This window comes from Beta vulgaris, chromosome 9, assembly GCF_026745355.1.
Source record: "Beta vulgaris subsp. vulgaris cultivar EL10 chromosome 9, EL10.2, whole genome shotgun sequence".
NCBI classification, from domain to species: Eukaryota; Viridiplantae; Streptophyta; class Magnoliopsida; order Caryophyllales; family Amaranthaceae; genus Beta; species Beta vulgaris.
Window position 1 is genome coordinate 47464588 of NC_079210.1, and position 27219 is coordinate 47491806.

A 27219-nucleotide genomic window follows, 5' to 3' on the forward strand; every position below is an offset into this window, starting at 1 on the left:
CATTTAAAATAAAATCCTATGTAACATATAAAATTATATTATTAAATTTGTTTAAAAACGCTTATAAATACTTACTCTTTCACCCATTTTAAAATACCAATATTTGTATCTTAAAACCATTTATCTATCAACTTTATTCCATATTATCTCACAAATGTATGAAAGGAAATATTGTCAAGTAGTATGATCTTATGAAATAACATTTTGGCCTGGGCTAAATTAGGCCATATTGTGAAGTAGTGCACTAGACAACATTTAGGCATAAAAATGTTCCATGTATTTATAAGGAGTAGTTGATTTTTTTTCTTTTTCTATATAACTTCCATCAACAAAATATTGAGAGTTTTTAGCGGTCAAAGTTAAAATGGTATTAAACAACCTTTAATCAGTTAGAAATTCTCTGCTCTTTTGGACTGAATTTATAAAAAGTCAATTCAATTCAATTCAATTCAGTTCAGACACATTCATTTCAATTCAGTTCAGACACATCCATTTTATTTTAGTTCAGTTCAATTCCGTTTATTTTAGTTCAGTTTAGTTCAATTCCGTTTATTTTAGTTCAGTTTGATTTATTTCATTTCAGTATAGTTTAATTCAGACAAAATTCAATTCAGTCCAAATGAACAGAGCCGAAATCAGTCTCCAAATTGTCCCTTAAATCATCATCAAACCACCAAAATACCACATTATAGCCCTCTCTTCACTTCTTCTTTCTCTCTCCTAAGTCCTGAGTTCTGAGTTCTGAGTTCTGACCCCCATCAAAATTCACTCCCACGTCTCCATTACTAAGACCTTCTTCAATCAAGATCTGCGCTTTCTCTCTAGTTTCTACCTCTCACTTCATGCACATCAACGACGCTTAATTGACGGCGTTGCGGTGGTTTTCATGGCGGTCATATAAAGCATAAATTATTCCACCAATCAAATTAATTTCAAGCTTTCTTCAATGGCGGAAGAAACCTTGTCCGAGGTTCTCTATGAAACTCTTCATCACGCTTCTCGTCCTTGTTTCCCTAATTATCCTCCTCGACAGGTCTGCATTTTTAACTTTTCCGATTTTTTAAAGCAAGAATTTTGATTTTGGTAAAAATTGATTAATTTTGTTAATTTTTCAGGTGAGTGATAATTCCAATTCAGGAGTATTATCATTGCTATCGTCTCGAGGTATGTGTTTTCTTTGTCGAAGTTGATTTTTGTATAGCAAATTTGCACTTTGCAGTATCTGTTTAGTTTTTTTACAGCAATTGTGATTAGATGATGTTGTGTACTTGTGGACTATGTGTTTTTATGATACTCAAGTAAAATTGTGCAGTATGATTTGATTATGTGGACATTATATATTGATTTCGTTTCGGAGTACTGATTGGATTAATAAAGCGAAAATATCTTGGGGATGTTGTCGAATTTGGATACAGTTTGATTTGGTTTTGATGTGATGAATGTCAGCAATATCAATGTGTGAAGCTCTGTTTGATCCTTTCTGTAGGTGCATAGTTCCATTAGTTGTTACAGTTGCTAGGTTGCTTGCTATTGCAAAACTATATGCGAGAGTCATTTGTATGAGTTTCTTTAGTTGTCTATGTTCAGTTTTTTCTTCTTCTCGGGGGATTGGTGCTAGATAATTACTTTGTTTCTGAATTATCCTACTGTAGTGGTAGTGGCGGATCTGGGGATATTAACACTATAACTTTTGGCCAAGTAATATCTAAATCACTAACCCATTCCACCATCCTATTAGTCTTTGTGCGTACATACTCTCTTGGCATTTGGCAACGATGTCCCCTAGGCTGTGCAAAGGAAAATAATGTTACTTTTAATCATGTAATCAACCAAATTGTTAAAATTAGATTCAGTTAATCATATTGCTGAAATAAGGTAATCAACAGTTACACTTTTTACAAAAAAAGTTTACCGTTTTTAATGAGGTTGATGATTGCTCTTTCTCTAATATACACTACTTTGACTACTAAGTAGTACACGGAGTACCTATGAATATAATAATAATAATACTATTTTAATGTACATGATGAAAATTTAAATTATGGAAATACAATTAATATTTAATTTTAAAAGTACATTGATAAACATACCTTATTAAGAATCAAAGGATTTGAATATTCTTATCATATATATTTTTAAATTATTAGGTAACCCTAAAAGTTTAGAAATTTAACCATTAACATTGAGTAGAAGCTCTCTCGGGGACATAAAATGAAATTGGAACATTTAGTCACATACATATGGACATATATATGTATGTATAATTGTATATATACATATATGGTGAGATGTTATGAGAATCGCCCTATGGTGTGAACCTTCCAACAATCACTGATCATGTAAATTGAATGGCCATACTAATCCCTAATTGGGCTAACAATTTTATTCCGTGTCACGTGCCGATCTCATTCTCAACCCTTGATTTATATGATCCAATGGTGACTTTTGTAATTTGCACCATAAGGTGACTCTCACGGGAATCTTATACTACTCAAGTCTACCAGAAGGGAATAAGGTAGTCAAATAACAAACTGTTGGTAACATGTCTCAAACCGAGAATCCTCTCTTTTTCACTTCGGTTACCATTAAGTCAGCTTTTGCTTCATAAATGTACTACGCTGAGTTTTTCTTTTATACTATTTAAATGTTAACACATATTATGGAGGTGAAGTGGTCCACCATAATCTGTATTGAATTCAGATCTGCCGTCCTACAGTGGCAAGTTCTCCCAACCCTGTCCTTTGGACCCGTCTCGTTAAGCAAATGAACTATGTTTCTACTTCCTTTTTTTTAAAAAAAAAAGTAAAAGTGGGGGAGGGGGAAGTGAGGTTCATGACTTCAGGAGTGTGAATGTCATCTGCGGTGAGGGGGTAAATCCAATGTGCTTGTGTTTGTGCTGAAGTAGAAAATGTATCCTTGCAGTTATTTATGTAAGCTAGTAGTACAGTTTTTTTAATACCCTCTATTTTCCGTGTTTCTTAAAGGTTTGGCTCAACTTAAAGAGAAATGGTCTGCATACAAAGAACCTAAGAAATTGAAGAGGTTGGTGTCGTTGTTTGTTTCTCCTAAAGGTGAACGAGTAGCAGTTGCTGTTGGAAATCATATAACCATTTTACGGAAGGATGAGGACTATCAACAACCATATGGGACTTTTATTAGTAAGATTTACTAAATAATGAGTAGTTGAGAAATGAATGTATTTGATGCGGTGTTTTGTTTACTACTAGCTGGAGTTTTTATTTATATTCATTCAAATAAATGTTCTTTGTTGATATTTGTTTTGAATTTCACAACATCATTAAAATATCCGAATGCCTCTTAAAAGCTTCCGCTTCGGGCAGAGTTAGGGAAATTGGATGTATGTAAGTATGCAACCTTACTCCTTTTCGGGAATCAAGAGAGTTTTTTCAAGTAACTCATTATATAACAATTGCAAAGCTTAGTGAACCATTTTGATTTAATTATATATTTATAATATAGAAGTCAAAGAATATTAAGTGTCACCCCCATTATGTTCTGAATTGAACTATGGAGCTATATTCTCGTGTTAACATGGTGCTAACTGATATACAAGTGTCACACTCAATCACATAGACAAAGATCCAAAAGCTTCATTGGAATTTTTTTGACTTGAAGATATAGGATAGTTACAAGGTTTTATTTAAAGTTACATTATGGACACGAAGACAAGGATACTATTTTATATACAGAGTATGATTATTTCATTTGTGGCTATAATGAAGTGTCCATTATATATATCTCATGAGAGGTCTTCGTACCATACTATATTATTATTGCAAGTACTAAGTAGCTTACAATCTTTGAAGTAATAGGATGAAAAACCAAAGAACACAGGGTGTCCTAGACATAATGATAGGTTTGTTACCACATCTTTACCAGAAAAAGAAAGTTCGAAAATCTTCTTGTTTTTTTCAGGTCATAATATTAATGCATTCACTCTTGGAGTATGGTCAGAATCACATGATGTTCTCGGAATTGTTGATGACATGGACACATTATACTTCATCAAATCAAATGGCGAAGAACTAATGAAAGTCGAGCGCAGGCAATTTAAAGTGACATTGCCAATTGTGGGCCTTTTTGTGCCTGATGTTACAGAGACAGTGGGATCTTTCCTGTAAGTTTTCATTCATTTTTTCAATTTCATTCCCAGCTTTCCCTGTTGTGGGTTCATTATGGGAAAACCTGATTAATCATGTGAATTTTATAGGTGCAACTTCAATTTTCTTACTTCAGATGGAACCCTACATCAAATTGAGATCAGTCAGGATCTCAATGCATCTCTTTCCTCAATACGGTTATGGAGTGATATAAAGAGACATTCATCATTGAATTTATTCTGTTTAGACTACGATGTAGAACATTCCTTGCTTGTTCTGGTTGCTGGCCCTCCAAATTTTTCTCGGTCTACAAACAGCAGTACTGGTATACTGATTTGTATCCTTTACCACATTCAATATATACTTGTCTCTCAAAGAAATTATGCAAGAGTGGGATTTTTTAGAATTTTGTAAAAGAGCTTTTATTTGGGGTAGTTCTTAACTTTTTACAATTGTCAATTGTCCAACTGCAGGGTCTTGTACACTCTCTGTATGGAGCTGGAGTCAAAATTCAGATTTGCTACAAGTCAGCAGTTTGCAATTCGAAGGTGTTTATAGCAAACCAAAAGGCTTTAGAGGCCTCGTTGTATCTCCAAAGGTGTTGATCTCACCTCATGGGAAATTTATTGGCACCCTAGATATGAGAGCACGCTTGAGCATTTTTAAGCTCAATGCTGACTGCCCATCTCTTTCTCCTTTTGCTTGTGGGGAGACAAAGAGTGATTTTTTTGAAGATGTTGTTGATTTCACTTGGTGGTCTGCTCATGTGTGCATTATTATCAAGAATGGAGGTGCTACAACCTTTTTTGATGTTATAACTGGTAAAAAGCTGCTAGATGATGATCCAATGTTTTCTATGCCGGTTTTGGAGAACACTAAATGTTTCTTGGGCAAGGTGTTTGTTCTGGATATTCCATTGCCTAAAGACAGAGAAAGCTCTGATCATTTAAAAATAAATTTCATTCATGACATAGAGCAGTATACTGGAGGAAACATTGATGAAGTGGAGATATCAAGACTCTCATGGAGGTTGTTGTCACTTTCAAAGAAAACAGTTCCTGAAATGTATGATGTCCTTATCAAGAGTCACAGTTATCAGTCTGCTTTAGACTTTGCTGATCGTTATAATTTAGATAAGGATCAAGTATTTAAGTCTCAATGGCTGCACTCTGGACAGGGGAGTGATGAGGTGCATATGTTTCTAGCTAATGTCAAGGATGAAGCTTTTGTGCTTGGTGAATGTGCAGAGACAATTGGGCGTACTGAGGATGCATTGAGGGCTTTGCTTGCATATGGGCTTAACTTGACTAATAGCTACAAGTTTTCTGATTCTGCATATGAAACATCTGAGCATGTATGGAACTTTCGTCTGACAAGACTTCAATTGTTGCAATTTAGGGATAGGCTGGAGACATTTCTTGGAATAAACATGGGCAGGTACTATTCGATAGAATACATTGACAACACACTTTTACTCAATATTTTATTGTTCTTTTCAATGGCAAGTGTGAATTATCGACCAAGGGGGACATATGTGTTTGGAAAGAAGGATTTGAAGGGAAGGGGAGGTGAGGAAGGGCTGGAGAAATCCATTTTTCATATCTAGGTGCCCATCGGGCTTGGCTAAGGATAGGGAGGGATAGAAATACAGTATACTAGTTTGATTATCTAGACACGGAAAATACAGTATAAACTTTGTACAAAGTCTTTTGTGTTACATATGGAACCTTCTTTGGCCACATTTCCTTTCTTATTTCTTAAGTAATGGGACACCTTTGATTTTGTAGCAATCTTTGACATGAAATTTACTATGCTGTGTTTTGAAAATTGTTATGAAAATTGATTTATGAAATTATTATTTGTTTTGACTAATATATGGTCAATTTGCCCAAAGAGTTGAGTATGGCCTACTAGTTTGCAGTAAAGGTAGTAATACTTCTGAGAATAGTTTACAATATTTATTTAATGGGTGATGCAGTTGTGTGGAAACTTGAAAAGGGATGAGTGGTTGATGTTATTACACTAAAGTTATAATCACAACTTCCCTCAAAAAAAAAAAGGTTATAAGCACAAGACTGCATTTTGTGGCTGTCTGTATAAACCAAAAATTTACTTATATTCTCCTTTCGCAGGATGTATACAGAAACCATTTTCTATACGTCCAATCATTTATGCTTTTTAGTTAATTCTAATGCTATCATCAAGTTCGGATGCCATGTCACAAACAAGAAGCTTGGATGCCTTTTATTTAGGTTTATCTTTACCCAAAGGTACCACTGACTCATTGCTTAATGACGTAGTGTTGTGCAGGTTTTCTGTGCAGGAATACAGCAAATTCCGCATAATGCCTATTAATGAATCTGCTGTGAAGCTTGCTGAAAATGGTAAAATTGGAGCTTTGAACCTTTTATTGAAGCGCCATCCTTTCTCCGTGTCTCCTTTTATTTTGAAAATACTTTCTGCTATACCTGAAACGATCCAAGTTCAAACATACAGTCAACTCCTTCCTGGAAGGTCTCCTCCTTCAATTACTGCTCTTCGTGAGAGAGATTGGGTTGAATGTGAAGATATGCTGGAATATATCAGAAATATGCCTGATAATGATGGAAGATCTGTGCTTATTAGAACTGAACCAGTTATCAAGCAATTATCAGGGATTTCGTGGCCGTCTACGGATGAGATGTTGATATGGTACAAGGAAAGGGCTCAAGAAATTGATACATTTAGTGGACAGTTAGAAAACAGTATCTGCTTAATTGAGTATGGTTGTCGTAGGGGTATGTATGAGTTACAGCAGTTTCTGGATGACATCTCATACTTGCAACAGCTTGTTTATTCTGAAGGCAATGATGATGAGATGCATAGCCCTATTAGTCTTATTGAATGGGAGCATCTGTCCGATTACGAGAAATTCAAAACCATGCTGAAGGGTGTGAAAGAAGATAATATTGTTGAAAAATTACGTGTCCGTGCAATCCCATTTATGAAAAATAAGCTTCATTTGAGGGGAGATCACCAGAGGGGGGATTCATTTTTGTTTCAGTGGTTGAAGGAGATGGCTGCTCAGAACAGTATTGAATTTTGCTCCGTAGTCATTGATGAATGGTGTCGGGATGTACAAAGTGGTTTTTTTGTGGATGAGACGGAAGCAGCTGGCTGTGCGTTGCAGTGCATATACTTATGCAATGCTACGGATAGGTGGAATACAATGGCATCAATTCTATCAAAGTTTCCAAATGCAAGAGGTGAGGTTTGCCCTACTGCAACATTTATCTGTATTAGAAATACAGTTTACTGTTTATCGGATGCATGTTGTTGCACTTGTTTTTTCAGTGTGAACGCCCAACTATCAATGTGACATCAATGATAAATGAAAAAATTGATCTCCAAGACTCCAACAGTGTAGTTTTCTGAAACCTTTTATTTTTAATTTGCTTTTATTATTCTTCGTATTTTTGTGTCAAATAAAATGGCTTCCCGAATCATCATTTAGAAATGTGTTGAGCTATCTATGATATTTTTCATGCATATGTATCAAAAGCGAGATGTCCTCTTTGAATCAAAGAAAATCTGAAGTGGCTTCGATGAATCTGTTGGCGAATATGATTGTATGCATATGTACATGCAGGTAGTGATATTCGTTCAGAGGGCCTAGAGAAAACACTCAAATCAGCAGAGGGCCATGTTGAAGCAGGCCGACTCTTGGCTCTTTATCAGGTTTGCATTTTATCATATCGTGCTCAAGAATTCCTCTGATTTGTTCAAAATTCTAGTTTAGGTGTGGAAGAAACTTCGTAGCAGATGTACCTTGCTTTATGATTGTGTTGCACATTTGAAATGCTAATTTGAATTCTTAAGCGAGTCACTATATAGCAGGCTGTTTTAAGCTTTCCCTGGTGCTGCTAAATTTATGAAAACTTGCACATCACCGTCATAGAATATTTACACTGATATACTAAATACAATTCACACGATACATTTAGCTTGATTGGAAGTTGGAACTGCTTATTTTGTTGTATATTTTAATTTCCGCACTTTGGTGGTATTTGTGAATGGTTTGAATGATCTCAAAATCTTGGAATTAGGATGTTATACCGTGTAGGATGGTGACAGGCTGACAGCAGCCAGTATGGATTCCAACAACTGGTCTAAGTTGTACAAGGAAGAGTGTTTTGAGTTTCAGCCACTGATAAGTTGGTTCTATTTCCTTCCAAAAATTGATTTGCCTCTGTGTTTTAAGCATTTTAAGTTGTCTTGTGATTTGCATGTGCTTTAATCTTAAAGCAAGATAGTTGGAAAAGGGCGGAAATTGAAAGTACAATGGGAAAGTACATAGTAAAGTGATGAGCATACATTTGAAATACTGTTATTTCCACTCTTACTTCCTTACACTAAAAAAGAATACGAGAAGGAAATGTATATATGTTAGATTGGTTATATATATTATGCTCAACTATGATAGGCTAGAATGAAATCTAAACCCCTAAGGCTTTTACCAATCTATCCCTCTTTTGCTTCTCATCTTCAGTGGCGAGCTGCAGTTATTACACCCGTTTTACAGTGTGGGCTCTCCCGTCCTTCTTCCTTCCTCTCTTTCCTCCATATATGAACCCTCTGTTCATCCCTCCTTAGTTCTCCCCTCTCATGATTCAAGAGCTGGATGGTATATGTCTATTGTCTCTTCATGACCACCCATAAGCCTATTCTATGTCTTGTCATTTGGCAACCCCTCGCCTTACCTGTAGAATTCTTTTGGGGGTGGGAACGCATATACAGTTGGATCAAATTAATAAATTGTGTAGGCTCGACTTTTCTTTTGATCTGCTTTTTATAATATATTAACTGCCCTATTGATTAGATGTATCTGAATAGGAAAATTGTACTTGGACTGGGGATCTCATATCAGACGTAGTTTGAGTTTTGATTCATACCTTCTCCTCTCATCTTCGTCAACTCTTTTTCTCTCCTCTGTTTCCTTTCTTCATCATGTTCCTTGACTTAATTAAAGATTCCATCATTTACAAGGTGTTCGTTTTGATCGCTAACCTCAAGCATCGGAATGTTGGCCTCTTAAGACTCTAGCCATTGGCAAAGATTCAGGCTCAATGTTTATGTATTGCCTTATAGTTTTAGAGGTCTGTTTGGAGGGGAATGTGAGATGATTTGGTGTCACTGTAATAGTGGTTGATTTATATTAAGAGATTCCGTTTCTTCCTTAAAGAACTTACCCATGGATTTCCTCTGCTTTTGATATATGCTTGACAAAAGCTACTCCTAAAGCTTGTTTTTCCGCTTTGCTGCTGTTCATTAAGAAGCTTTCAATTATGATTAAGAGGAGAGGTGGCAATGAGTCAACTCTGGACCAGATGCAGATTCGAATCCGAAATCTTATACCTGAATTCGGAGGATTGGATCTAGACCCAATGGATCCACAAAAAATCAGATCGATATCCATCGGGTCGACAGATCTAGATCTGGATCCTCGTGGATGTTTTTTTTAAACTTCAAAGGAAAAGCACCAATGATATTTATTTTAGTACATGAAATTAGTTATGATATATTACCTATCAAACAATTTTGCTTACCCAACAAGAAGATTGACAAGACTAACTTTAATTTATCAACAAAGTATACAATCATTTAACTTTAGTTTACATTTACTAAACAGATCTTCGAGTGGGATCGGGCGCGAATCTAGATCTCAAAACAAGATCCAAATTCAAATCCAAATTCAACCCATTGGACCTATAAATTGGATCCAATATCCATGCCATGCTTGGTTATGAGTAGGAACTTCATCATAACTAATCATTGTAGTTTGTGTCTTAGGGAAGAGGAATTTGTAAATCATCTTTTTCGCTTTTGTCCTTGGTTTCTTTCTCTTAGGCACTTATCTTCTACCTTGGTTGGATTGGGATGGGTCCAATCTTGTTTTAAAGGCTATGTTCTGTTGCTCGGAAAAGATGAATGGGAAAAGGTTGGCTTGCTCAGATTTGGAAGATGATTCCTTTGGCAATTTGGTGGTGTACTTGGACAGAAAGAAGGCAACATATTTTTGAGGGTATAGCTTCTATTAGTGAAGGTTTCATTTCTTGAGACTTTGTATAGCTGGAGATTAGTATTAGTCATTGAACGCACTTGAATTGTTCTGATAGCTGGAGGGGTCGAGGCTTTCGTTGTTAGTCCTTTTGTACATGGGTGACATCCCCTGGTATCTGCTTCATCTTATTCTTTATTACTTGTATAATTAAAGGGTGACCTTAAATAACAAATTAGTTATATACCAGGAAAAAACAGAAAATAAATGAAATATGTCTACTATCACAAAATTTTCTTCCCTCATTTTTTGTCAGCTGCAAGCCTGCAACGGCAGGGAAACTATAGGTCTATACCACATCACATCAAAATCATTGAACGGATGCTATTGGTTCTCAGCTTTCGTTAGAATTGATATGGATGGATTTAGCGAAGACTGCCCCATTTTTTAGAGAGAAGCTCTTCTGTCTCTAGACCTAAAACCCTAAGATAAATCGTAAGGCCAACCACTGTCTCATACTGAAGTAACTGAGATCTAACCAAGTTTTTTCGTCAATCTCCTTGGTTATTCTTGAAAATTTTGGCTTCTCAGTTCGTTAGTTAGCCTAAATTGCTGAGAATTTTGCCACTCAAGATATTGTTGCTTGAGTTCCACATCTGGATCACTGTTGGCTTATGTCCACGTCCTAGTGACGTGTCTGCTGGCTATCGCTGCCTCCTTAATCCCTTCTTTTGGCAGTTATGCTCTCCTGCTTCTATCATTATTAGACATCTTCAATGCTCCTCAGCTCACAAAAAATTCGGCTGTTAGTTGACCTCCTCGTTGGCATCAGTCGTTGATGGGACCAGTGTTTTCCATTAAGCTGGTGCTGCTCCTGTTTTTTTGTCACCTCCTTCAGCTGGCCCCCACTCCAAGTTGGCCTAGATTTCTTTCATTTTGTTAGTTTTCCTTGTTTTTTAGATAACATTTTAGATTTATAAGGTTCTTTTGGCTGTTTAGTTTACTGCTTTTTTGCTCCTGAGGTCTTATTGCCTTGCTTTGGTTTCTAGACATGCAAGTTCTATTATATGTAACGTAATCTTCTGTCCCAGAAGACTACTTTTGGCTGGGTTTAATCAGTTTTTGTTGTGGTGGCCGGTGGGGATAAGGCTAGGGTTTTCTGCTGCTTCTATTTCTTACTTTATCCGTACGTCGGAAATCGGTCTCTGGTTTTAAGTTTTCACAGACACGCCTATGTGCAGTGCACATTTCTCACCCCAAGATTGGAGATTATTTTTGCAAAGTATGGTACGGGAACCACTTATTAACTCTTAGCTGGTCTTTTTGTCCGATGCTAACTACTCCCTCCCTTCCCCCCTTTATTTTTTAAACTACAGGTTCCAAAGCCAGTGAATTTCTTTCTGGAGGCTCATAATGATGACAAGGCTGTTAAACAAATTCTTCGTCTTATACTCTCAAAATTTGCAAGACGCCAACCTGCCCGATTGGACAATGATTGGGCAAATATGTGGCGTGATATGCAGTGTTTGCAGGAAAAAGCTTTTCCATTTATAGACCAGGAATACATGTTGATGGAATTTTGCAGAGGTCTGCTTAAAGCTGGGAGATTTTCTCTTGCAAGGAACTACTTAAAGGGTACAGGTACAATCAGTTTGCCAATTGAGAAGGCAGAAAGCCTTGTGATTCAAACAGCGAAGGAGTTTTTTTTCTCAGCATCAAGTCTATCTTCCTCTGAGGTAGGTCTAGACGCCTAGTAGCCTGCTAAGTTTTTGGTCATTTGAATTTTTCTTCATACTTTCGGTCTTCTGAGTGCAGTCAATGAGGCGTTATATTTTGAGAATCATACCCCTTCGCCCACTTTGTTAGAAAATTATGAGAAGAAAAATGGGTTTTATTTTGATGGTAACCTTTACTTTCCAATTTTTAATTCATTATCAGAAATATGATTGCTTATAACTGTGGGTTATGCATTGGGTATAGGGAAGGGGTAAAATTGGAAGTACAACATACATATTCTAGCTTGGAGAGAAAGTGATTGAGTTAGCTCTATTAAACAAGAGATCAGTGCGAGAAGAGGCAGGAATATTATTATGGAGTGTTTCATTTATTTGTAGTTGTATTTGGGAGAAAATCTGGCCTCTTGAAAGCTTGAATATCTTTTACATTTTCTGTAATTTTCATTTTATGAATCAAATGCCTATTCCATTGCTTCATCTTCTTCACCAAAATATCAGTTCACTACACTGTGGTGTGTGCCACATCAACCAACACTACATTAAAAGCACACATGACCTGAAGGGAAGCAGCTACCTGTATGAAGGGCTTCCTCTTGGGGCCCCCTAGATGTACAATCCAGAACCTTTCTGGTATTAATTAGAACCACTCTTTCTCTTCCTTTAGCGTTATTGTGGATTACTCATGAGAATTTTCCTCTAACTTCAGTTTTTCAACATGAAATTACATCAGACCAGAATATTTTATGCTCCCAAGAAGTTGTGTTATTGCTTCCTGTTTGAGGTATACCAGTTGACAGCCATGACAACCTCACATTGAGCTTGTTCTTCTGATGTTTTCTGTACAGTTCTTTTATTCCCATAGAATGATATGCCCCTCTCCTTAGGCTGCACCGCTGAAGCCATCTGTACACAAAAGTAGCACATTTCTGGCTTGAATCACATTCAAAGAAGAGTTCATATAAACAAGCTGCCACATATTACGCATACATCGTTTTCTTTAGTATTATCTGTCATGCAAACTACCAGCGTAGGATTCTATTCTTAGAAATATACCGCTAAGATACCTTTGGATCTAGCATTAGTTGGACCCAAGAATCAACCTGTTTCTAAATCTTAAGAAGTCAGAACCAATCTGACTTAGCAGTACATACTTCTTCCAGTGTAACTTTTGATCTGTCTGAATCCGGTTGTAGTCCCACCAACTACATACGTCTTGAAACGTGGTGGACTCACCAGGTCTACAAATTATTACCTTTTATGGCACTTGGTGGTTCACCGATGCAATTTACGAATGCAAATATTAACTCCCAACTGGGACCCATTCAGACCAAATCCTAGATGGGAGGGGGGTGTAATATGCCAAACGTGACCTATGAAATTATATTTAACCATGGAATAATTCTTTTATATTAATAAGTTTAGCACTATATTCGGAACTCATATCTGACCATAAATTTTAGGAAAGTTTGTCATAAACAACCTTTTAAATACAAGTTGTTGCGAGAAATAACCTGTTAAAAAATTCTGGCAAAAGAAGACCTTAAAAAAAACCGAGGAGCAACCTTGACCTGTTTTTGACATTTAAAAAAATTTATGGAGTGAGGTTGAAACATAAGAGATGCAAGGCACTGCACATGTTTGGTCTTTATGAGTTAACGGTGGAAAGAACTTGGGCAATGCCGGTAAATGGGTCAGGTTGTTCCTTGCAATTTTTTTTAAGGTTTTCTTTTGCTTAGCTTTTTTTTGAAAGGTTGTTTGAATTTATTATCATAAAAGAATTATCTTATGGTTAAATATAATTTTATAGGTAAAAGTTGAGATATTACAGAGTGGGTTAGAATAATTATGAATGCTCATTAGCACTAAGTTAGACAAATGCCTAAGCCTCAAGTTTTGACGTAAAGTCTTCTCCATACATGACAAATAAAAATGGATAGCCTCTTAGCAGAACTAAGGACCCCCCCAACACTTGATTGGTTGTTTTTTGTGAGAAAATGTTGAAAGGCTGAGAATTTTCTCCTGGATAGAAAGGTGAAGATTATCAAAGTATACGGCTGACATGCGAATATGAGCTGAAAGCATAGGAGAAGGTAGTGAGATCTGAAATTTTCTAACATCAAGACAATAGAAGGCAAATGGCCTTTACTAAAGACTAAAGAGAAATAAAACATTAACAAACCACATATAATGAAATGAGAAGGCACTTATAGGCCCAACGATTATATTCTAGTTAAGTGGTTCATAATATTGACAAATGACAAAGGAGATGAAGGATCATCTTATGTAAGACACTAAGACCCTTTTTAGGGATAGAAATTGTGGATTCCTTCTGTTATTAAAGTTGAATATGTAGAGAATTTTGAGTCCTGTGAGCCTACAGACAGGATCCTGAGTCATTTGTGGATTATTACATAGGTATATCTCCACAGTTTTTACTAGTATACTGCCGTAGAAGCTAGATGTTCATTTGGAATTTACAATTCTTCATTTCTGCATACATAATATTATCCGAGTGATGATTTGGTGATACCGTGATAGTGTGACACAAAAGGGTTAACGTTTTAGCATGCCTCCAGTCTGTTGTTTGGATGTTAACATTCTACATTTCTACCTTATTGAATACAACCATTTGCTGATATCAATATACATTCAACATGTTACCTGAACTTGTTTCAGATCTGGAAGGCTAGGGACTGTCTGGATCTCTTTCCTAACAGCCCAAATGTTCGATTGGAAGCTGATGTCATCGATGCATTAACAGTCAAATTGCCAAACCTCGGTGTAAATGTTTTGCCCATACAGTATAAGCAAATAAAGGATCCTATGGAAATTGTCAAGATGGCAATTACTAGCCAGGCTGGAGCGTATCTAAATGTTGATGAAATTATTGAAGTTGCCAAGCTTCTTGGGTTGGGTTCTCAGGAAGATATATCTTCTGTTCAAGAAGCTATAGCACGAGAAGCTGCTGTTGCTGGTGATATGCAGTTGGCTTATGATCTATGCCTTGTTTTGTCTAAGAAAGGCCATGGTCCTGTTTGGGATCTTTGTGCTGCATTAGCTAGGGGTCCTGCTATTGAGTACATGGATCTAAGCTCCCGGAAGAAGCTTTTGGGCTTCGCTTTGTGCAATTGTGATGATGAATCTATTGGCGACCTGCTACATGCATGGAAAGATCTGGATATGCAAGCCCAATATGAGTCACTAATAGGTACCCATGACTTTGCTGATAAAGGTTCCTCATTTATTTCAGCTCCTGGTCGCGCTGCTCAATCTGTAATGGTTGGTGACCTTTCTGAGGACGAAGAAACTTATTTGAGTAGAATTAAGGCAATAATTTCTAAGGTAGCCAAAGACCTTCCTGTGGCAAATGGGACCAGTTGGGATGATTTTCTAAGAGATAATGGGAAAGTTTCATCTTTTGCTAATTTGCAGCTGCCATGGTTAGTTGAACTAAGCTGTGAACCTGAACTGGTAAAAAACATCTATCCTGCTTCGGTGCCAGGAAAGCAATATGTTTCAGTGAGAACCCAGGCCGTAATAACAATTTTGTCCTGGTTGGCAAGGAATGGGTTTGCTCCCAAGGATGATTTGATTTCCTCTCTGGCTGAATCCATCATGGAACCACCTGTTACGGAGGAAGATGATATTGTGGGTTGCTCTTTCCTTCTAAACCTCATCGACGCTTTTCATGGGGTAGAAGTTATCGAACAGCAGCTGAAGGGACGGGAAGATTACCAGGATATCTGTAGCATTATGAATGTTGGGATGGTATATAGCTTATTACACAATTCTGGAGCTGCATGCAAAGATCCACCCCAGAGGAGAGAGCTATTACGGAGAAAGTTCCAGGAGAAGATTAATTCAGGTAAATAAAACCTCTCTTATTAAATGTAAATCATGTAATTACTTAAAACTGTAGTCTGGTGTTGACTTTCTCATTTACAATATACTGCCGAGTTACGTAACCATCTTTCTTGATCATATGTCTCTTTGCTAGATGATCTGGATAAAATTGAAAAGGCACAGTCCACATTTTGGAGAGGCTGGAAATTGAAACTAGAGGAGCAAAAGCGGATGGCAGATCGTACAAAGGTGTTGGAAGAACTAATCCCTGAGGTTGATACTGCACGCTTCTTGTCTGGGGATTTGCAGTACATGAATAGGAGTGTCATGTCCTTCATTGAGTCAGTGAAACTGCAAAAGAAAACTATCTTGAAAGACGTGTTGAAGTTGGCAGACACCTATAGCTTGAATCGCACAGAGGTAAAAGCTGCAGTATCTCTCTATATTGAGTGGGCTCTCTCTACAATTTCATCAGTTATCCTTTCATACTTCTCCATTTGTTAAACCTGGGTTACAAATCTTAATTTTTTTTTTTCTGACTCAAGATGTCATCTGATGCTTTTTTATTGGCTCTTTCTCTAGGTCTTGTTGAAGTTTCTTGCTTGTGTCCTAGTTTCAGAAGCTTGGAGCAATGACGATATAGATGCTGAAATCTCAGATTTCAAAGGAGAAATTCTTGATTCTGCTATAAAGACTATTGATATCATGACCTCTATTGTGTATCCCGTGATTGATGGGTGCAACAAGGCTCGTCTTGGTTATCTTTTTGCGCAGCTTTCACACTGTCACCTGCATTTGGTGGAAACAAAGGGCTTGCACTCCTCAAAAATTGATGACCTAACAGATTCATTTCTAAAGTTGGGGCATTTTTACCGGGTCCTCGAACAGGAATGCTTTCATGTCTCCTCCATAACAGATCTCAACTTCAAAAACATTGTAGATATAAGCATGGGCAGTCTGAACTTTGATCGTTTCAATGATGAAGTTTACCGACATGTTAATGAATCTACCGTGGAAGCATTGGGCAAAATGGTACAAACACTTCATAATACCATTCCTAGTGCAACCCTAGAGGATATTATATCCTGGCAAGATGTTTATAAGCATCATGTTCAAACTTTGCTGCAGAATTTGGAGTACAGAGTTAAAAAAATTCATATCAAAAATCCTGAGAGCCTACAGAGCATACTAAGTGAACTTGAGCAGACCTATGATGTTTGTAGAAAGCATTTTAGAAACTTAGAGCATCAGTCTGCTTTGGTCATCATGAAGCAGTACTTCAGTGGAGTTGTCCCTTTGCATGTTCTTAAAGAAAGTGTGCATAGTGATCTTTCTCTGAAGGATTGCCTTATTGTGCTTCTTAACTTCTGGGTGAGATTAAATGCTGATATGGTGGAAATTGCCGAAAGTTCAGATGAGAAGCTAACTGCAGTTTCTTTGATGATTTGCCTCAAGGTTTTCATGAGGTTAGTCATGGAGGGAAAAGTTACACCAAGTCAGGGATGGGGCACTATGTATTACTTTGCCAATTATGGCTTCTCAACTAGTCCGGTAGAACATTGTTCTTTCTGTAAAGCCATGGTCTTATCTGGATGTGAGTTTGGCTCAGTGGATGCCGTATTCTCTGACGCTCTTTCAGAATGCTCAAATTACCAGACTGTGAGCTCTGACACAAAGGACATTGTTAGTTGCTCCCTAGATGTTTGCAGTTTATACCTCAACATACTAGAAAGTATCTTGTCAAACTTAGTTCATGACAATAGTGAACGCCAGAGCTTGCACAACTTGTTATCTTCTATTAGCAGACTGGGAGGTGACTTGGAAGTTTTAAAGAGGGTCCGATCTGCAGTTTGGGAAAGAATAGCCAAGTTCTCTGATGATCTGCACCTGCCCAGTCATATTCGAGTATATGTTCTGGAGGTATTGCAGTTTATTTTAGGGAGAAAAGAGAAGCTTTCGACAGAGGGGGACTGGAGTATCCTTCCTTGGGAAGAGTGGGATGAATGGACTTCCACAAGTAAGAATGCTGAACTTACAGCAGAAAGAACTTTTTCTAATCAATCAGAAGCATCTAACAGGTTTAAGAATACATTGGTTGCCCTGAAAACAACTGAGCTTGCAGGATCAATTTCTTCCCATTTGGAAATTAACGATGATGATCTACTGACAGTTGATTCAGCAGTTTCTTGCTTTGCAAAATTGTGTGAAGCAGCTGATATGCATGCTCATTTTGACTCCCTTTTGGCCATATTGAGGGAGTGGGAAACCCTCTTTCTGGTGGAGAAAAGAAAAGAAGCTTCTGTAGAAGTGTCGGGAGCATCTGATTCAGGCATTAACTGGAGTGACAATTGGGATGAGGGCTGGGAAAGCTTTCAAGATGAAGACCCTGTTGAGGAAAAGAAAACTGAACCTTCTGTCTCTGTCCATCCTTTACACACATGCTGGATGGAGATCCTAAGGAAACTCATAATACTTTCAAGATTCAATGAGGTGATGAAATTGATCGATCGATCCTTGGAAAGACCTGATATAGTCGTAATCAATGAAGACGATGCAAGTAACCTGAGCAACATGTTAATTGATTCTGATTGCTTCATGGCGTTAAAAGTAGTGTTATTGCTCCCATATAAAACATCACATTTGCGCTCCTTAGATGCAGTTGAAAACAAGCTTAAACAAGGAGGTATTCCAGAGAAGAGCGATAAGGATTTCTTAACTCTTATTTTATCTTCTGGAATAATTTCCACTATCATATCTAAACCAGCATTCGGAGCTACTTTCTCTTACATTTGTTACCTGGTGGGCCAATTTTCACACCAATCTCAGAATTCCCTCGTGTCATGGACAAATCAGAATATGAGCGAAGATGAAGGCTTTTACTGCCTTACTTTTAGACAAATTCTGTTTCCTTGTTTTGTGTCGGAGCTGATAAAGGCAAATCAGCAGATTCTAGCTGGATTTCTTGTTACTAAAGTAATGCACACAAATCCTTCTCTTTGCTTGGTTAATGTTGCCGAGGCTGGCCTCAGCCGGTATTTGCAAAGCCATATCAAGCTACTAGAATGTCGTCATGACTTCGATGTTGAAGCAAGAAAACCTGAGATACTACGAAAGACACTTTCTAACTTGGAAGTCAAATTAAAGGACTTGATCCGATCTGCGTTATCGTTGCTTCCAAATAGTTAGTTCATAGTTGTTATAGCAACCCATTGGTGTTGGGTTTATACTGCTGATCTTTGTCTTTTCAGCTAGAAGATTTTTCTTTTTGGATAAGCATTTTTATTTAGCAGGATATATGTAGGGGTCTTGTACATGTCTTGTGTTGTTGAATTGTACATTTCAAGAGTAGGCTGGTTTGCTTAAATATAGTAAGTAACTTTGGTGCAATACTTCTGATGGCAGAATTTATCTGGAACTCAATCCCATTTTTGAAGTTTCTTAAGGGCGTAATCATATTGATGTGCTCTTTTCTTTCATTATGTCTTAGTTTGCTGAAAGTTGACACAGGAAGTTGACAAGTTTTATTGCCAAATTCATAAAATTTCAGATCATAACATATTGCAACGCAAAAGTATTAAATTATGCAAGTTTTCTTATATAAATTAGGATTAAAAATAGCATTTTTTGTCGATATTGGAGTGTAAGATGACACCCAAGATTTGCATATGCCTAGTGTCACCTTGTTTGAAAATTTTAGCAGCTCTCCTACTACGAAAATGACAGGATGGAGACTTAATTATCTTCAGACTTTATAAGGACAGCTCTGTTACATAATGAGAATCATAAGATGAAATGAAAAATGTATTACTTAACATCACTGTAACTAGCACTTTTGAGAGACAATTATCAAGTTTATTAGGAAGAAATGAAAAATGTATTACTTATTACATCACTGTAATTAGCACTTTTGAGAGACAATTATCAAGTTTATTAGGAAAAAAAACAAAGCGAATATGCTAGTAATTTCGAATGCATTTTAGTTAATTTGTAATTTTTCTGGAACTTTGCGTGTGTAGAATATAATTAGTGATTTTTCTGATATGCTAAATAGAGCTATCAAAAGCTGATCTACCATCCGCTAACTCGGTTCTATTAGAATGAATATATAACTTCGTCTATAACTATTATTGTATACGCATGAGCATATATTGAAAAAAAAATCATTCAAAACAACATCCAAACGTCATATTGTCCTATCTTAAATAAATCTCTCGTGCTAAGTTTACGAATGTAGTAATATTATGTACTACAAAATTATCTTATTTTCTGTTTTCTTTACTTACTATCTTCATATTATGGCATGAAGTACTTCTAACATAACAATCAATATATATAAAAAATCCAAATCAAGATAGATAAGCAACACTTTCTTTTTTCTTCAAATTATGGCATGAAGTACTTCTAACATACTCCCTCCGGTCTTTATTAATTTACCCGTTTTTTTTGCACAAAATTTTCAAGAAAAAAAAAAGTTGTGCGACACAGAAAGAAATATTTTATATTAAAGTTGAATGTATGTGTGATGGAAAGTTAGTAGTCTCATTCTAAAAAAAAAATATGAATAAACTAATAAGGGATATCTAAAAAAAAATACGGGTAAACTAATAAAGACCGGAGGTAGTAACACCTAGGGGCCAGGATTAGTTGGATGAATGATGATTGTATCAGGTGGAAAGTATACATCCCTAATTTTTAAATTTCTCTTCCATATAACATCCATAATAGTATTAAACTCCTACTTCGAACCTCCGATTCTACAAAACTCCTTGTGAGAAACTAAGTTTCAAAAATCAAAAGTGTTCGGAAAAAAAAAAAAAAACAAGGGAAAAAGTTTGTCATTTCAAAACTGTCATCGTCTTCCTTCTTTCTCTCTCTTCAACGTTCCTTTTTCTCTCTCCTACCTTCGAACTTGTAATTCACAGAGTTTTATTGGTGAAAGAGGAGAGAGAAAGCTTGAATTTGTGAATGGAAGCAATCAGAAAGCAAGCTACTAGGCTTCGTGAACAAGTTGCTAAACAACAACAGGTCCTTTTTTTTCTCTATTCCTCTTTTAATTTACTTCCGATTAAACCCTAATTTTGTAATAATCATCTTTATTTTTATCGGATTAGCTCAATTTATCGATCTTTGAGCTTAATTTTAACTATCTATGTTGAATTTTGATTTGTTTTGTTGTTATTTTGTTTTTGTTTTGGAATTAGAAGATCGGAAATTTTGATTGTTTTGGCGAATTTTGGGGGTAGTCGAGTGATTTGATCGATCTGTATAGGTATTTTGATGTTTGTAATGCATCTAATTTAGGTTTAAAGAAATGATGGATTATTTCATGGTGTTGAAAATGGATCAAATTTGAGCAAGTACGTGGTAATGGATCAAATTAGAGTATTAAAGTCTGGAATCTGGATTCATTTGATTAATGTTGATTTCTTAATATGAATGATTGAGTATGCTGTATATTTGGAGAAATGGAGGAACTTTTTGTAGGAATTGGGATCTTGATCTGAAATAGTACCAGTCTTGACTCTGGAAGACATTTAGAGTTGGCTTATATTGCATTAGTTGTGTTATGAAGGTGAATTCGATAAGCGGGCTTGACTGCTTTTGCTAAGACTGATTAGTGACTAAAATTCCAGGACTTTGGTTTAGCCTTTTTATATTCGAGGTGAAAAGATATGTAATTTTTTAGCAAGGCTACTCTGAAGCTGTAAATTGTATAGAAATGATTATTAGTTTTATAAGTTTTTTCGCTTCCCAGTGGTGTTTGGATTGTCCGCATTACCAAATTCTACAAGCTGAAGCTTTTTGGTTGAAGAGCAACTTTCATTTAGACCATCATCCATACTTGTGTCTTGTTTTCTGAGATATAAACAGGGTCTAGATAGACTATCGTTAGGGGCATTGATGAGCCAAATAAGTCGAAGTTCAACTCTTAAAGAACATGACTTTTGCAAATTAGTTCGTTGATTTATTAAGTAATGCTCGAGCTTGGTTAGCAATATATAGCAAATATATTGAACACAACAGATATTAGGTATTTGAGAAATTATTCAAACACTTGAGGGAGAATTCGTGGTTAATTACGTCTCATGAAATTTATAGTTAACTTATAAATTCCACTTGTTGAACTATTAAAGAGTGTTAGTTTTGAGGAATATTATTCTTTTATGTACACTAGTATGAGTTACATTATTAAGGCTTTGTTCTGTTCACATTAAAAGAAATTATATCTAAAATAATAAGTTGAGATAAATTCCAATAAGGTTTATGCAAGTGATTTCACAACTATAATTAGCTCTAAGTCCAGATTAGTATAGATAAATTTGATATAGTTTGAATAGATCAAATTCAGGTAAGAGAACCACGTCTTACGTTGTGCACCTGTGTTAATGAGTGAACGGTGAGCCATCATCATGCTCAAGTTGGGCCCACTTCTGAGAGTTTCAAAAGAACAAAGTAGTCATTCGTTTTCATGGGAGAGTTTCGGCGAGCTTGGTTATTCACAAGAATATTGACTCATAAACAACCCTATGCATATCTCATATCATGCTTGTTGCAGGAGATTACTTATTTCCTGCTTTCAAATTACGTTTTTGTTTGTAAGACTCAACAACGACAATAAGAGCCTCCTATCCTCTTTGTCTACAGTGGTGTTAAATGATGTGATCAAGTAGTATTATGATCAGATTTCTTTATGCAAGATTTGCATTCATTCATTCATGTTGGCCTTGTGCCTCCGTGGGCACCGAAAAGAATAAAATTTACTAGTTATAAGTTATAACTCTGACTATCTGCGTAATTGTGAATGTTTCTCCTTTACATGTCCTTATCAATATGAGCGCATACCTAGCATCTTAGGCTTCTTTCTTTTCACCTAATCACCCCTTTCTGACTTTGTTGGCCCTGATAAAATATTTCAGAAAGGTCGTGAACTTAGATAAACTATTTTGAACCTTATTTATTTTAGTTGTATAATGAACTTAGTAACCTACATCGGAAGTCATCCTTATGGCCTATCTGACCTTTTTTCTGGTGACTTGTTTTTAAGGCTGAAGCGAAGTCTACTGAAAAAATTCATCCCCCTCTTTGCTAACCCTTGACGTTGTTACCCTGCATAGATATTAAAAGGAAAATTTTCCTGCTTACTTTCTGGCAAGGTGCTGCTACCTGTCTTCACTTGTGTTGCTGAAGCTGAATAGATGTCTTCTCCATGACATACTTGTGTATTTTAATCATCTGTATCTCTAGTGCAGGCTGTTCTCAAGCAATTTGGTGCAGGAGGATATGGCTCAGATAATATGGTCACAGATGAGGCGGAGCTTCATCAGCATCAAAAACTTGAGAAGCTTTACATATCAACGCGAGCTGCTAAGGTTGCTTGAATTTCATGCAGTTATCTTAACTTTTTTCTTGTTGAATTTCATACTAATTAGTGTTTTCTTGTTTCAGCATTTTCAAAGAGATATAGTACGTGGAGTTGAAGGTTATATTGTTACCGGATCGAAGCAAGTTGAAATTGGTAATGTCCCACCTCTATGGTTGGTTCAAAATTTCGCCTTTGCTTAGAATTTAAAATAGTTGAATCCTCATGCTGTTTACTCGTCGTGGTACTAGGAACAAAGCTGTCTGAAGATAGCAGAAAGTATGGTGGTGAAAATACATGCACTAGTGGCAGCACATTGTCCAAAGCAGCAGTCAGTTTTTCCCGAGCTCGAGCGCAGATGGAAAAGGAGCGTGGAAATTTGTTAAAAGCTCTGGGTACACAGGTCTGACCATCTCTGTATAATGATATATGTTACTCTTTGCCTAGCAATTTTATGCTTGGTGCTGTTTACTAATACTACTTCTTTGTGCTTCGTTGTGGGGGAGAATTCCAACAATGGTTTACTGATAAGAATAGGCTATTTTCAAAAGTGTTTGCTAGTTTAGGCTACACTTTACCTTGATTGTTGTATATAGTTGTGAGAAAGGTGACAGTGAATGCAAGAGGTTACTATTGTTCCTCTTGAGAAGTGGTACCCACTTTAGTCTGGAGGTTAGCAACTTCTCATAATGAAATTGAGATAAAACTGAATCTTATGTTGACAATGCCCAATACATGGACTCTAAACGAATAAACAAAAGCACAAACTATACAAGCCTAGACTCTAATTTTCAAAGTGCATATGCCAATATGTTAAAAACTTATAGATCGCTCTATTTTGCCTTGATGTCTAAGACTGAAGACGTAGTTTTCTATTTAAATTGGTTATATTGTTGAACCTGAATATTGCTCCATGATTTTTCTATAGTTCTTGAAAGTTACCCCAGTAATGTTGACAAAGGGTTGTTGCTATAGCCATTAACAGCCTTTTCCCTAAATTCTTCCCTTTTGAGGAAGTGTTACTTAGCATACTATAATTGCCTGGTTGTTAGTCAAAAAGTTGATCGTTGTCCTCCAAAAATACCGTAGACCAAATTTTCACAAGATTCTTCTGAAGATCTTCTGATTACCAGGTAGCAGAACCCTTAAGAGCAATGGTTATGGGAGCTCCCTTGGAGGACGCTCGACATCTTGCTCAACGCTATGACAGAATGCGACAAGAAGCTGAAGCTCAGGTATAATATAATATGATTTGGAGCTTTCGGAGATAATGCTGTCTTTCTTGAATCCTGAATTTTAGAAACCTTCCTGCACACCTTGTGGTTTTCATTTTCATCTAACTTGAACCTAGACAGGCAATTGAAGTTTCCAAACGCCAAGCTAGAGTTCGAGAAACGTCAGGAAATCCTGATATTGTTATGAAATTAGAAGCTGCCGAGTCTAAGCTTCAAGACCTGAAATCTAATATGGGGATATTGGGAAAGGAAGCTGCATCTGCAATGGCTGCTGTTGAAGTGCAACAGCAGAGATTGACTCTCCAACGACTCCTCGCCATGGTGATGCAGAATTTTAGTTTCGGCTGGACTTCAATTTTATATACGTACGTCTTAAAGCTAAACTGTTTGTTTCTTCTCCTTCTCTGTTCTCTATAATCAAGGTGGAAGCAGAACGTGCCTACCATCAAAGAGCACTCCAGATTCTTGAACAGCTTGAAGGCGAGGTATCTTCATTTCCTCCTAACTTTCTTATATTGTTTGTGTTTGGTTGAACCTGCAATTTGGTTTCATCAACTTTTATCGAAGTGTGAAATTTATATTATGTGGTATTTTACAGATGATTTCCGAGCGACAACGTATAGAAGCTGCTCCCAGTCCAAGTATGGAGAACCATGCACCACCACCCCCAGCGTATGAAGATGTTAATGGCGTATTTGCATCTCAGACTCAGAATGGTTCAAGTGACAGCATGGGCTACTTCCTAGGAGAGGTTAGTGACTATGCGCCTTTTTGCTGAATCATATCATGTAAATGTGTAGTTAATTTATGCTGCATCAATTTTTTGCACAGCAAGGGCCAGTTGGAGGGTAGTTGTGGAGGAAGTAAAATATAGTAAAAGCCTATACGGCTATACTAAACAGAATATATTATTGTACTAAGGCCTAAGCGCTTAGTTGCTAAAAAATGGCTAAGATATAGCCTTATGTATTAGAGGCTGGACCGCTGGATTGCAAAATTCTAGTATTAAGAATTGATGGACATGATCTAGGAGGAAACAGCAAGACATGATATACCAATCCACAGAATTAGTGTATATCAATTTGGATCATTATGGTGCTTGCGGTGATCATGGTTATGGGGATGGTAAATGGGTCATGCTGATAGCATTTTCAATCTGTTGTGAGATGGTGAAGATCGGAGATTATGCAATTTTAGTGAAAGCTATTAGTGGTTGTGTGTTTCTTTTTTTGTTGTCATCTTCTGATTCTAATTTTTCACGAAATGGTGTCTGTTAGAGGTGGTGAATGCTGGATATGGAAGTTCTTGTGCAGCTGTTATTGTGGACAAATTATGTGACTAAGGATGTTCAGTACAACAAGATTAGTGTTTGAAGTTTATGGAAAAGGATCCTAAGTTTGATATTCTATTTACTCTAATAGGTCATCTGACAAAAATGTTTGAACCGCATATGATATCCCTCTAATGCACTGATGAGCACATGTTGGTGAATTTTTTTATAGTATGTATATGCTATAGTAAGATGCTAAATGAATAGCAACTTGAGACACTTCTTTGTCATAATGATTGCTAAACTATGCAGCTGAGCTAATTTGATGTCCTTTCAGCATTTTTTTTCAAGAGAAGGAAAAATAGACAGCAGATTTTCGTCTAATTATGTTTTTTTATTTTTATTTTGCAGGTCACGTGCCCATATCAAGGAGAATCTGACATTGAATTGAGTTTGTCAGTCGGGGATTATGTTGTCGTCCGAAAGGTTTTACAACCTATATCTTTACCTCTTATTTTGACTCTTTGGTTGCTCTGGTGGTTTATCATATTGTCACAAGCACCATAAGTTATGTGCTAGAATCATTCCTATGATTTTTTTGAAAGATCATTCCTATGTTTGATAGTTATGGGTTTGTCTACTGATTTATGTTTTTAAAAAATTAAATCATTCCACAACTCAAAAGTAAGCTTAGGGATTTTCAGGTGAAAACAGTGAAACCTTTGAGCTCTAGTGGAGCAGGCATTCCGAATATCACATTTCTGTCATTTTGTAGTGATGTACAAAGGATTAAGTTGTTTTCTACTATTTGTTTGGTAGATATCTTATCAACATTTCCATGCTATTGACAGGTATCCAACAATGGTTGGGCTGAAGGTGAATGCAAAGGCAAAGCCGGTTGGTTCCCATATGGATACATTGAGAGACGAGAGCGTGTTCTAGCAAGCAAAATCGCGGAAGTTTTCTGAAGTCTACATCTGGGTGACTAAAATCAAGAAAGTTTTTGTTTGTGATGTTCCAACTCTCCAGTAAAGCCCACAATTCATTGTTTTGTTGAAAATATAAATGGAACTATTGCCTTAGGTTTACTGTAGTGTATGATGTAGCTATCATTTTTGTTTTCCCTCTTCTAGTCTTCCCCTTGTTTTTCTTTTTTGTGCAATCTTATATAGTAATATTATTTTTCCTTTACATTGGAAGTGGGAGGGGGAAATCGATGGAAGGATGTCATGAAAGTGTGACTAAAGACTTCAAAACTTTCATATGCTATTTTTTTGACTTTATGTTGATCCATTACCTACTTATACGTAGTGCTTTTGTTTTCTTTGATTTTGCGTGTTGGTTTAATACCAACTGATTCTTAATATGATTATCCTCTTTGTTGGTTCATCTGTTATCTATTATCCTGTTTGTTGGTTCATTTTCCTTGCACTTAACTTCTATTGTATTATGTGCCATCTTCTCAACTCTGGCCTTCCTAAAGTCTTGAGAATATCATGTTCTAAGACCTAAGTTATTGGGAAGTGGAAATATGTGGAAGTGGAATTTGTGCTCGGATCTTCGCGGTGAAACTTTGTTCAATCAAACGTCTTTTTTTTCTTCTAAGGTACACATTAG

General features: G+C 36.5%; 2 protein-coding genes across 2 annotated transcripts; both read left to right on the top strand.

Moving 5' to 3' along the window:
* Positions 1-691: 691 nt before the first annotated feature.
* LOC104904265 (MAG2-interacting protein 2) lies at positions 692-19174 on the top strand. The gene is made up of 12 exons (XM_010692470.4): positions 692-1033; positions 1116-1164; positions 2985-3158; positions 3937-4138; positions 4232-4446; positions 4595-5558; positions 6432-7366; positions 7750-7838; positions 11535-11894; positions 14571-15759; positions 15892-16157; positions 16320-19174. The coding sequence occupies exons 1-12, from the start codon at positions 947-949 to the stop codon at positions 18921-18923; spliced, it is 7134 nt and encodes a 2377-aa protein (XP_010690772.1). The 5' UTR covers positions 692-946; the 3' UTR covers positions 18924-19174.
* Positions 19175-20455: 1281 nt separating this feature from the next.
* Positions 20456-26931, top strand: LOC104904267 (SH3 domain-containing protein 2). Its single transcript, XM_010692471.4, has 10 exons — positions 20456-20762; positions 22988-23107; positions 23184-23253; positions 23349-23500; positions 24231-24332; positions 24453-24653; positions 24755-24817; positions 24931-25083; positions 26014-26088; positions 26454-26931. The coding sequence occupies exons 1-10, from the start codon at positions 20703-20705 to the stop codon at positions 26568-26570; spliced, it is 1113 nt and encodes a 370-aa protein (XP_010690773.1). The 5' UTR covers positions 20456-20702; the 3' UTR covers positions 26571-26931.
* Positions 26932-27219: the final 288 nt, after the last annotated feature.